The sequence below is a fragment of the Drosophila novamexicana genome, unplaced genomic scaffold (assembly GCF_003285875.2).
Source record: "Drosophila novamexicana strain 15010-1031.04,08,12 unplaced genomic scaffold, DnovRS2.1 tig00000463-arrow-arrow-pilon, whole genome shotgun sequence".
Taxonomy (NCBI): Eukaryota; Metazoa; Arthropoda; class Insecta; order Diptera; family Drosophilidae; genus Drosophila; species Drosophila novamexicana.
Genome location: NW_020824807.1, coordinates 317293 through 329123, shown reverse-complemented (window position 1 = coordinate 329123; position 11831 = coordinate 317293). Strand labels below are relative to the sequence as shown.

At 42.5% G+C, this 11831-nt stretch overlaps 4 protein-coding genes across 4 annotated transcripts; 3 read left to right on the top strand and 1 right to left on the bottom strand.

Moving 5' to 3' along the window:
- The first annotated feature begins 82 nt into the window (after positions 1-82).
- LOC115761201 (neprilysin-4) lies at positions 83-2582 on the top strand. Its single transcript, XM_030702886.1, has one exon. The coding sequence runs from the start codon at positions 190-192 to the stop codon at positions 2365-2367; it is 2178 nt and encodes a 725-aa protein (XP_030558746.1). The 5' UTR covers positions 83-189; the 3' UTR covers positions 2368-2582.
- Positions 2583-8060: 5478 nt separating this feature from the next.
- Positions 8061-9455, top strand: LOC115761206 (O-glucosyltransferase rumi). Its single transcript, XM_030702890.1, has 2 exons — positions 8061-8219; positions 8284-9455. Exons 1-2 carry the CDS (start codon positions 8081-8083, stop codon positions 9375-9377), a joined length of 1233 nt encoding a protein of 410 aa, XP_030558750.1. The 5' UTR covers positions 8061-8080; the 3' UTR covers positions 9378-9455.
- Positions 9456-9505: 50 nt separating this feature from the next.
- On the bottom strand, positions 9506-10747 carry LOC115761208 (E3 ubiquitin-protein ligase RNF4). Its single transcript, XM_030702893.1, has 4 exons — positions 10668-10747; positions 10365-10608; positions 10191-10310; positions 9506-10131 (listed from the first exon to the last, which is right to left on the bottom strand). The coding sequence occupies exons 1-4, from the start codon at positions 10731-10733 to the stop codon at positions 9668-9670; spliced, it is 894 nt and encodes a 297-aa protein (XP_030558753.1). The 5' UTR covers positions 10734-10747; the 3' UTR covers positions 9506-9667.
- Positions 10692-11820, top strand: LOC115761209 (vesicle transport protein SEC20). The gene is made up of 2 exons (XM_030702894.1): positions 10692-10995; positions 11049-11820. The coding sequence occupies exons 1-2, from the start codon at positions 10732-10734 to the stop codon at positions 11649-11651; spliced, it is 867 nt and encodes a 288-aa protein (XP_030558754.1). The 5' UTR covers positions 10692-10731; the 3' UTR covers positions 11652-11820.
- The last annotated feature ends 11 nt before the right edge of the window (positions 11821-11831 follow it).

Here is an 11831-nt window from a genome sequence, read left to right as displayed (position 1 = left end):
GCGTCAAGTTCATGAGCGAAACGATAATAGCGGCGCTCATCTTTCAGCGCCGGGCTCAGTCGATTTTTGAACGCTAAAATGGGCACTACACGAGTTGCTCTATTTCTGTCACTATTTCTGTCTCACCTTGCCGGGAAAGTCTACGGGGCCGGCACACAATACAGGTACAACAACGTAAATCGCGCGGGCATGCAGGCAGGTATTCTGCCGCAGGCCGCCGCCATGCCCAACCACGGCAACAACAACGTTGAGAGCCGCCAGGAACAGAAAGTGCGCCAGACCATGGCCAGAGACATACACAAGTACATGAATCTGAGCGCCGATCCCTGCATGGATTTCTACGAGTACGCTTGCGGAAACTGGGGACGGTACCACAGTCGCCAACTGCGCGCTGGTGAACTGATCACGGCCCAGCACCTGGTCGAGGCGCGCATAGCGGAGCAGCTGCAGGATTTGCTGACACTCCCGTTGCCACCGCAGCACCATCCCAACGAGTACAGCGCAGCGAGCGCGGCAAATGTGCGCAAGGTGCGCAGCTTCTACGATTCGTGTGTCGCCGTGGAGGCCAACACTGCCGAGCGGCGACAATTCCTAATGAAGATTCTGCGGGAACATGGCGGACTGCGCAATGTGCCCAATTCGAACTGGAAGCCCGACTATCACTGGCTGCAAATGCTGGCAGCGCTGCGACGCAACTATGGCCTGGATATACTAATCGGCCTGGATGTGGACCTCAATCTGCAGCAGCTGCGCGGCAACAGTATTTACCTGGGCGAACCCCGCCTGACTATCATACCACCGGAGCACTGCAGCGCAATAGCCACGCGGCAGGCGAATGTGCGCGACGAGATCTACGAGCAGATCCAGCAGCAAGTGGCGGCTAACATGCGAGATTGGTTCGGCATGGAGAGTGGCGAGGCAGCACGTTTCAGCGGCGACATTGTACGCTTTGAATTTGACCTTTGCAAACGCATGCGAGAGGAGGAAACCCTGCCGGGGACCGAGCCCGGCAATCAGCAGGAATCAGCCCAGGCTCCCGTTTACGGCGGACGTTCACGCATCGGGCAGGAGAGATTGCGCCAGCAGCCCGGCGGTAGCTCACTCTATCCGCGAATGACACTGACTGAGCTGACCACCAAGCTGAGCAACTGGCTTGATTTTAAGCTCTTTGTCGAGAGCATTTTAGAGGACGCCTATACGGAACATGTGTACCTGCGCTCCCAGAGCTATCTGACACACCTGGTGCGCACAGCCAAAGCCAACAATCCGATAACAATTTCCGGTTACATTATATACAGGGCACTGCTGGAGCTGAACCAACCGCCAGAAGAGCAGGCGATGCGGCGTCCACGTCAGTGCGTCCATGTGATGCAGCGGCTCTTCCCGCAGGTCCTGGGCGACATGTACCAACGCCACGTGCAACGCGACGACGCACAGCATGACATGGAGCAGGTGTTCAGCGACCTGGTGAAGGCCTTTGAGCAACTGCTCAAGGTTGACTGGCTGGACGAAAGTGATCGACGGACGGCCAGGACCAGATTGGCCCAATACCACACCCAGTTGCCAGACTACCAAGGCGTCGATCTCTCGGGTCTGCAATACCAGAAAAACGAAGACTACTGGCGAAGGCTGGAGACGACACTGCGATTCAATTCTCGTGAATATCTAAACACGCTGCGGGGCAATGATTTTGCGCAGATCCCCGAGGGCACGTTGAATGCCTTCGAAGTGCGTGCAGCGCTGGTGCCTCGCCAGCAAGCGGTGCTCGTGGGCTGGGGTCTAATGCAGGAACCCTACTACAGCTACTACTATCCCAAGTCGCTGAAATATGCGCTGCTGGGACAACGACTGGCCAGCGCACTGCTGCAGGCCTTTGACGACGAGGGCTGGAACAGACACCCCCAGGCGACGGCGCCCTGGAACGAGCTGACAATGGCCGGCTACCGGAACGCCACCGAGTGCCAGCGTGCCCAATACAGCAATTACCTGTCGAATCAGCCCAGCGAGTTCCGCAATGCGACGCGCCTGAGAGAAATCATCGCCGAGGGCGGGGCTCTGAATGTCGCTTTCAATGCGTACTTGGGCTGGCTGGAGCTGGTCCATGGCCTGAAACCTCTGCTTTTCCGAGAGACGCTGCCCGAACTCAACTTCACCAACACGCAGCTTTTCTTCATATATTTTGCCCAGCTTCGCTGCTGGGCCAAGCCGGACGAGCAGCCCGCATCCGAGGCAATGCCCCTCATGCAGCACACACCCCAACGCTGGGATGTCAACGGGCCACTGAGTAACTCGGAGGAGTTCGGACGGGAATTCGGCTGTGCACTGGGCACCCACATGAACAGCGGCAACAAGTGCCTAATTTTTTAAGACAACAATAGCAAAAAACTTAGGCAAGATAAGTTCGCGAAGGTAAAATTAAGACTAGACACTTAAGAGTGTTCCACTGAGATATACCCCATTTAAACATATTCTTAAACCCATTTCATCTGGTTACAATCAAGGCACATTTTATTAAATATTTAGCAAAAAGAGTAGCAAAAGCCTCCTTCTACTTGTGTGTTTTGGGTTTCCGGCAAGGGCGAGACTGAACAGCAAGAAAAATAAATTAATATAAAAAGCTGGGCTTACACTTCTATATATATATATATATATATATATATATATGTAAATATATATGCATGACGGCGACAATCGATGAAGCGTGAGATGAGATTCGGGTTGAAGGCAGAATTAAGCACTTAAACACGCAGCGTCAAGATGCAAAAACAGAAAAATACAATTGCCACATGTACATGAGTATAAGTTTCAATATATAAATACCTACATCTGCGTACTTGTACTCGGGTGTAGATACAAAAAAAAAACTCCGAATGTGGGTCGTTGTTGGCCTTAAAATGTCAATCGGTTACTTCGACAGCAACTATTCAATATAGGGGTTTGTGACTCACGTATTACCGTCTTAGGGATAGGATACGGATTATGTTACAGACTCGAGGGCTAAGTCTGAAAGTTTCAATGGATTTCCTTTCACAGAAATTGTACATTTTGTTTTTTGATATGTAAAATTCATTTTTATAGACGTTGGTTAACCGTCAAGTCAAATTAGCATTATTATCGGTAAAATTATTCATTTAGAACGCCTCAAGCGATCGATTTCAACTTCATTATGAAATTATAAACACATCGTATCAAATAAATGTATGTTTATATTATAAATAAAGCTGTATGTGAGCGTATCTGAATTCTCTTCACTAAAAAAAAAACCTTGTTGCCGCAGTATTAAATTACGACAAATAAACACAGTGCGGGGTCCAATTATTTATACAACAAAAAGCCTGAATCATATTGAAGTAGAGAAGCAAGCTAAGCTATAAACAAGCATATTCGCAAGTCAAATTAGAATAAATCGAGTACAGATCACTTTTCCAGCAAATATTTATATACTCGTTCAATGTTCAATGGCAATACATAAAAAAGAATTTCTCTCTCGAGTATTTATCATTATTCATTCATCTTTAGCCACATATTTATGTAAAACCTTTCATGATCTACTCTGACGCGGCTTTAATTATTGTGAAAATGTTATTTAAAAGCAGCTGAAATGCATTCAAGTTATTATGTCAGCACCTGACTCACAATTGTAATAAAACAATGGATCCCTCCATGCAGCAAAGGTGCAAAGACCAGAAATAAACTAGTCGCCAGAGCTGGCAAACTTAAACAACTTAATAAATCAAATATACAAATCCCCAAATATATCAAACATACAAAAAAACATATAAGTTCTCAAAGCGATCGTCCCAATTTCTTCACACAACTCGAAGACTAAGAGCCCCGCCCCTGCACATATTTTAATGATCCCACCGACTGGATTCCAGGGCGATTCCCTACTCTTCTGCTGGCTTGGCATTTAACATAATACGCTATTTGATTTATAATTTTAGATCTCAATTCTGAAACGAATATTTATTTTCAATGAGCAGCAACAAACAGACGCTTCTGTTCCCATTTTCAAGTGGTAAGCGATTGGGAGTCCATTAATCCTAAATGTTTTAGATGTGCAAAGGACAGGTGAAATACTTGGACTTCATATATTAGAATATAATTAGTTTGAAAATAAAATAACGAAAATAACTAACTGCGATAGAGTCTGACTGTCAATTCGTTCGTTTCGTTTAGAGTTAGGAATAATTATTATCTGTTGCGCCAAAACACACACACACAAACAAGCACTCACAAGCCATGTGGGCGATGATGACGCCTTCGCAGGCTCATATATGGCCCACAGATTTGAGTAATAACACTTTACATACGGTTTTGGCAAGCATTTAATAAAGAAATTTATTTCTCCATTCAATTATTGTTTTTGCTTATTGTGTACCAGTTACGAATGCCTCCATATTTATCATCGACTTCTGACAAAACAGATTGTCCCAAATATAAAATTGTATTTTCCATTACATACATATATAAATATTTATTTTGTTTTATTTTATTGAGGTGTTCTCATTAGGGCCACTGAAATAGAGAAACCAATAAAAGGAAAACATTACCAACAATTTAAATTGGTTTTTAAGGGAATTAAACCTCTAGACAACAGAAAATGTTCACATGATAATGTGCTTGAATTAAGAATATAGAAAATAGCTCCCATTAACCGACACGTCAATTGCGACATTACCGAGCCCCAAAACAGCTGGTTCAAGAGGGAGTGTGAGAGAGAGTGCGCGCGAGAGAGAGAGAGAGAGCGAAAGAGAGATAGAGAGCAGGGGCGCACACATGCATATTCAATAACGAACAGCATCGATTTTTCAAAACAAACCCAACCTTTTGTCTGCGCAGAGTTGTATTCAAAAATTATTTTGTACAGATTATGTTTCCATGAACAGCTGCAAACACAATTAAGGAAAATAATGTTAGCAAAATATTTCCAATATAAATAACACTTTGCAACGCACTTGACTTTTCTGTGTATGTATGTATTTGTATACGATTTTCAACTGATAAGGAGCTCGAACGCATTTCAATGGGGCTGCACGATATTATACTTAGGTAAGATAATATTTTGTAACATTAAAAAAAGAGGAACACTTGCAACTTAATCGATTTGCCACACACAAATTTCTTTGGCACTTGCCTTAATAGATTACTGTTAAAATGCACTACGCACTGGAAATTAAATTCTCAACACGCCAAGAGAGCCAACGATATTATATGGAGTGGGGGTTTGCTTATTGGGTTTGCGGGTGTGGTGAATTCCGCAGAATGCGCGTTTTACACTGTATACACTTATCGATTTATCAATAGGTAGCAAAGGCAAGTAATTTTACATTTTGAATAAAGTTTAGTCCACTTATTTGGCATAATATTAAACTATTTTTAAATTTTACTATTTCCAAATGAAATTAATGAAACAAACACAACGAGCGAACGAACGAACAAACCCAACAAACGGGCGACGAGCAACCGTCGATGTGGGGCGCTGCTTTGTAACTCATGAAGGCTCTCGCACTCTCGCCTACTCTCGCTCCATGGCTCTCCATGGCGCTGCCACAACATAGGCAGCGACGTCGACGCCTCTTCAGTCGCATAAATTGACCAACATAAAAGCATAAGCAGAGTAACAGCCAAGCAGAAGAGAGTGCGAGAGAGCGACTTCTTAGTCACCCACTGGGAGGGAGTGCGTGCATTTAAAACAATGAAATTTGAGCACTTCGGATGACACACCACCAGAATACCTGATAAGCGCGGTACGCTCTACAGTGTAGAGCGTGCTGGAAACACAATATCATAAGAGAGCAAATCAGAAATATGTTTATATAATTGCAATTACATGTGGTAATAAACACATGTAAATAACACCATACATATGTAAAGAAAATCTCGATTACGAAAAATAACTGCATTTCAATTTGAGATGTAGGTTTTAAGAGAAGTTTATACATGTAATTGGCTCTGATCGAGGGCAATATTAGCCTGACGAAATACTACCAATTGGCACAAAATGCCAAGCATTTCCAATGCGCAGGCCCATAACAAAAGAGCTTAGCATGATGACTTTGGTGTTGAGCTTGGAGTTAGGGGTGGCTTTGCACTAAAATCCAAGAATATAAATACACACTTGCATGTATGTGTGTATCAATGTTCATGTTACAGCCACAGCAGGTAAGCAATCTCTACATTGATTGTTCCGCCAAGGTGGCGGTGGGGCAAGAAACTGACGCTGGGCCACCCAGAGGAATTTTTACTTTATGACACATAATCAAGACTGCATGGCTGCGGATAATAGTTGACGCTCGAAACATACGATAATAATTATGGAACAAAGATAAGAGGGCTGCGATTGCATAAACTAATTAGGACATTTTGCGGTGTTTATTAAGTTAAATAAGTCATTAAAATCCTCATACTGCGTTATGAGGTTCGGCTCTAAAAAAATGTTCCATACATGTGTTGTTATGGTACTAAATTATGATTGTACAGGTTCTACACTTAATAATAATAAACAAAAAAAAAAGAAAAAGTCATTGACTTCATATTTGCAATTTTAATAAAGTCTCGTCTGCTTAAATAACAACAAAATGCACTTCTATATGTAAATACATAACTTTATGTTTAATTAAATATGAAAACAAAAATTAAATAAAAAATGAAATATGAACAATATTTGAAAAGGTGGAAAAACTTATTTGAAATATGTTGATTACTTTGAAAATGGAAAGAGATAAACAGAGACGTGATAAAAACAAATGTGACACCAAAGCGCATGAGACACCGAAAGCAAAGACGTTGACTGAACGAACAAACGAAACAAAGCGGAACGGAAGCTGAGCTCAAAGCAAACCGAATGCGCGAGCGAGTTAAATTAAATCACAGCAGCAGCTGCACCCCCCGACACCCCCCGACGCACAAATACTTGATATAAGCCGTTAACACAAACAAATCGACAAACAACTGGTATTTCTCTCATATGGTTTAAAGTCACTATTGAAAATAAGCAAAATTTGCAGCGCCCAATATGAAAGTTCAAATTGTATTTTGTAACTGAAGAAATAAAAATAATATTATAAAAAGCTTGCCTTAAATCAATTAACGCTGAAAATTTAGTAAATAACACACACATGCAAACATTTACATGAACAATACAGAAATACAGATGTGCCATCTGTATGTGTGCGCGCACACATATATATATATATATATATATATATATACATATATATATATATATACAAAGGTGCACCTACAGGTTGATTGGATAAAATTACCTCTTTTGCATTGAATTGTATTAGGCAATTATCTCAACAATCATCTGGTGCGCTGCTGCTGCTGCGTTCGCCAACGCCTTTGCCTCCCACCTTGTTGCAAATTCCACTCCACTCCTCTTGCAGTTTTCCAATGTGGAACGGTTCGTGTTAAGTTGTGGGTACACAACTTTCGTTGCCAAAATTACGTTTTTTGTTGAATTTGGTTTTTTCTTGTTTTTCTCTTTGCGTGCTTCTCCCGCTGTTCAATAATTTACTTTTGAATAAATACTTGAGTATGCGTTGCAGTTATGTCAACTTTGACTGCTATTTAATATTCGATTCGCTTCGTTTTGTGTTGTTGCAAAATTCGTTTATAAATTATGGACAATGGAATGAATATACACCCGCGCTTGATTCGTTTTACGTGTTTTCGATTTGACAATATGCCACACGCATAATTAAGCGATCGCAGAAAGAAAAGTCGTTTTATTGAATTTTGTCGTCAGTAATTTGGCGTGTAAATTTAATATTAATACGGAAACTTTCGACGTAGTGTTGGCTGTTTTTTCATTTTGTAGCAACCAGTGTGCACACACTCCGCGAGTGCCTAAAAGCAACTCTATTGGTAGCTGTTACCAAATTAGTGTGACCAGAGTACGACTTGTTCAAAGAGTTTCGATGTTTTTGACGCACTACTACCTTCAATACAGCCAACGGTCCGCCTAATTGCGTAGCAGTTGTATGCAACAGAACGCTAACTTTAGTTTTTCTTACGATGGCAAATGTAATCGATAACTTTTCGCGTAGCGGCAGGCCATTTGTTTATTCGAAGAATGAGCAATAATGTTTTATTAATTATATTAATAATAAGTTTAAGCAACTCAGGCAATGGGACACAGAAGACACAATGTGACGGTGCTGAACACACAACTTGTCGTGAAACCGATGGAATAGACCCAAATCAGGTCGCAAGTATGTAGTAAACCAGCGCTGCTTGAATTACAAAATTAATTTAAATCATTTCAATGTGTTTTAGAACATTCTAAAATTACTCAGAGCATACAAAATGCTTTAGCCAGCTATGAGCCATGCACTACTGATGTAAATGACGTTAATTGTACCTGCTACGCCGCGGGTATCAAACGCGACCTGGCGCCGTATAAATCAACAGGTGTCACCCGAAAAATGATTGACGACGCCGCGAAGTATGGCACGCGGTACAAAATCTATAATAAGCAGCTGTACCGTGATGACAATTGCATGTTCCCCGCACGCTGCCACGGAATTGAGCACTTTCTTCTACAGTTGCTGGCCGAGCTACCCAACATGGACTTGGTGATCAACACACGAGACTATCCGCAACTGCATTCTGCTTGGAGACACGATGGGCCAGTTTTTTCCTTCTCAAAGACGAACGAGTATCGGGACATTATGTACCCCGCCTGGACGTTCTGGGCAGGTGGACCTGCCACCAAATTGCATCCAACGGGCATCGGACGCTGGGACTTAATGCGTACAAAGCTGGAGAAGCGCTCATCAAGTTTATCTTGGCACGATAAGCAAGAACTTGGCTTCTTTCGCGGCTCACGCACCTCGGATGAGCGCGATTCGTTGATATTGCTTTCGAGGCGTAAGCCACACCTTGTTGAGGCACAATACACTAAGAATCAGGCCTGGAAATCACCTAAAGATACTCTTGATGCACCACCGGCAAGTGAAGTGTCCTTCGAGGATCACTGCAAATACAAATACTTATTTAATTTTCGCGGTGTGGCTGCTAGTTTCCGTCTGAAACATCTTTTTATGTGCAAGTCGCTTGTGTTCCATGTAGGCGACGAGTGGCAAGAGTTTTTTTACCACCAACTGAAGCCCTGGGTCCATTACGTGCCACTGCATAGTTATCCCAGCCAGGAAGAATACGAAGAATTGCTAACCTACTTTAAAAACAATGATAGCCTGGCCCAGGAAATAGCTCAGCGTGGCTATGACTTCATTTCGCAGCATCTGCGTATGCAAGATGTAAAGTGCTATTGGCGCAAGCTGCTGAAACGCTACAAAAAACTGATTAAATACGATATAGAACCCGATGCTAAAATGCAACGTATATGGGGTTTCAAGGATGAACTATAGTTAGATATTTAACTTTTATCTTAATCTTTAATGTTAATTTTTGTAAGAATTACTGAACAATAAAATAAATATTTCACGTTCGGCGTGCATGAAACATCTTTTATATTAGCTTCAGTCGTTTGTTATTTTGTTTTATTATAGCATTTTTTCATTGTTCATTAATTACATTCGATAATGAACAAAAGAACAAATGCATCAATTTTCTTACAGCTAAAATATCTCAGAATGAAGTAATAATACCATGATTCGACAAGTCAAATCAAATCCATAATAAATGATGGAGGAACGTCTTAAAGATAAATACGAAATATGGAACGCTGGGTGACTTTCTTGTTACATAGAGGACACTTGTGAGTTGACTGTACGGCAGTTAGGATGCAGTTTTTACAAAATATGTGACCGCAGCGAGTCGAAGAAGGTTCACGCTTACGCACGCTATCCAAGCAAACCGGGCATTTATACGATTCATCGCATGGCTCAGTTTTCTCAACATGCCTTTGCTTTGGCGGAGAGACACCAACTCCTTTAACGTCCTCGACAACTACGGGCTGGTCGCTGGACGTATTTAATAACCGACGCCGGCTGACACAGGATTGTGGTTCATTAGAATCCGCTAGATTAATGTATGTTGGAAGTTGGCGTCTTGGCTCTGGTGAGCATAGATCTATGATAGCATCTGGAGCAAGACTTCTTGCAGATCGGGGAATCGGATTAAATTCAATGTTTGACAGATCAATTAAATCTACGGGTTGGTCTGTAATTAGATGAAATTAGTTCCCGGTCAATTCCTAGTCTTGAATCAATCAGACTTACTGCTGGTTTCGGGTATACTATTCCTGCGTCCAATAATGTTTCTTGGTACTGAATTGTTACCCTCGGGTCCCAAGCCAGCTTCAGCTAAATTATTTTCAACGTCCTCACAGAAAAGTCGAACTAAAATATTTGGGAAGGTATTTCATGTAAACGTGTAATTATGAATATATTTACTGCTGGCTATTTCGGCTTCTATGAGCTCATTGCGCAGCGATTCTTCCAGCGCGAGCTGCCAACCGTCATCTGTTAAATCCAATGTTGGAGGCGAAGAATCTCTGAATGGTGGTCGGCCAGCATTGAAACTAGAGGGCGAAATGTCCGGGGTCACATTAGGTTCGCTAATATTGTCAGAGCTTGAGTTTTCCATTTGCCCGTAGATGGGAGAATGAGAGCTAACTATGGAATCGTTTGCAGTTGTCTGTAAATGGTGCACAATATTATTGAGGGCTCTATTTCAAGCAAATTGAATAAACCTACCGGTGACGGGACTGACTCCGAAAGAGAAATATTCCAAATACCTGACATTTTCTGTAAGCAAGACATGCAAAATTATATCAAAACTAGCATTCCAGGCGGCTATAGGCAAAAAAAATGTTATCGAAAAGCAGCTGTTCGACACCTATCGCATCTCCGGCAAGTAGAAAGTGTTGTAAAACGAAACGACAATTGGCATTTATCGATATGCCACACGTCACGTCAAAACAAGAGAAAGACAATTGCAATCATGGACAAGGATAAATACACGCTTCAGTCTATTCGGCAAGATTTGATTGATAACAATCTGCAAGCCAAGGCCATTATACAGGTAAATGATAAGTTCAAGCTATACATTTACTTGTACGAATCCCCAATTTTTAGGACATCCTTAACAGCAGATCTTCTATCGGCGAACTGGAAGAGCTCAACGAAGCGGGACGTGCCAAATTGTCTGCGATTCGCAAAAACATTGAACGGCTGGACGATTGGGCACGGGACATGGCCGATCCCTCGTTGGCCATAGAGGTGGACACGCATCGCGAGCAATTTTCCAAAACTTTACAAGCATTCCGCAAGGCCAACGTCTCCACAATGCTGGAAATCGAGAAAGCCAACCGTGAAGAGCTCATGGCCATCACGGGAGAAAGTGATCTGAGACAGCGCACAACGACAGGGGCGCGGCACAACCGGGGCAGTCTTGTATCGCAGGAGAACGACGTCACCGAGAAAATGCTGGCCATATCGCGGCATCTATCGGAGACAACACAGAAGAGTGCGGTTACTCTGGAGACCCTCGTTGCTTCCTCCCAGAACGTGGAGGCCACCAACGATGAGCTACACAATACGGCTGGGAGTATCACACAGTCGGGCAAGCTGCTAAAGAAATATGGACGGCGCGAGTGTACCGATAAGATGTTGCTGTTCTTCGCCTTTTGCCTGTTTCTTGCCTGTGTCTTTTACATTGTGCAAAAGCGACTATTTTAGATTATTAACAGGATCTGCTTTGCAGCCACGTGCAGACACCTTTCAAGTAATTTATTAATGTAGTTGGTATAGGAAGATTTCGTTATGTGTAGAATGCTTCGCTAATTTAAGAATTAATTGTACAGGCACATATTTAAACGCAATAGGAAAACATATTTATTTAAAGCGACACATTTTTTA

What these genes read in the sequence shown, in the direction of transcription:
- LOC115761201 (XM_030702886.1), top strand. Translation starts at nt 190, where the DNA reads ATGCAGGCAGGTATTCTGCCGCAGGCCGCCGCCATGCCCAACCACGGC.
- LOC115761206 (XM_030702890.1), top strand. Translation starts at nt 8,081, where the DNA reads ATGAGCAATAATGTTTTATTAATTATATTAATAATAAGTTTAAGCAAC. An exon ending in AGACCCAAATCAGGTCGCAA is followed by an intron (nt 8,220 to 8,283) that starts GTATGTAGTAAA and finishes AATGTGTTTTAG; the next exon opens with AACATTCTAAAATTACTCAG.
- LOC115761209 (XM_030702894.1), top strand. Translation starts at nt 10,732, where the DNA reads ATGCAAAATTATATCAAAACTAGCATTCCAGGCGGCTATAGGCAAAAA. An exon ending in AAGCCAAGGCCATTATACAG is followed by an intron (nt 10,996 to 11,048) that starts GTAAATGATAAG and finishes CCCAATTTTTAG; the next exon opens with GACATCCTTAACAGCAGATC.
- LOC115761208 (XM_030702893.1), bottom strand. Translation starts at nt 10,733, where the DNA reads ATGTCTTGCTTACAGAAAATGTCAGGTATTTGGAATATTTCTCTTTCG. An exon ending in CGGAGTCAGTCCCGTCACCG is followed by an intron (nt 10,609 to 10,667) that starts GTAGGTTTATTC and finishes CACCATTTACAG; the next exon opens with ACAACTGCAAACGATTCCAT. An exon ending in TAGTATACCCGAAACCAGCA is followed by an intron (nt 10,132 to 10,190) that starts GTAAGTCTGATT and finishes ATCTAATTACAG; the next exon opens with ACCAACCCGTAGATTTAATT.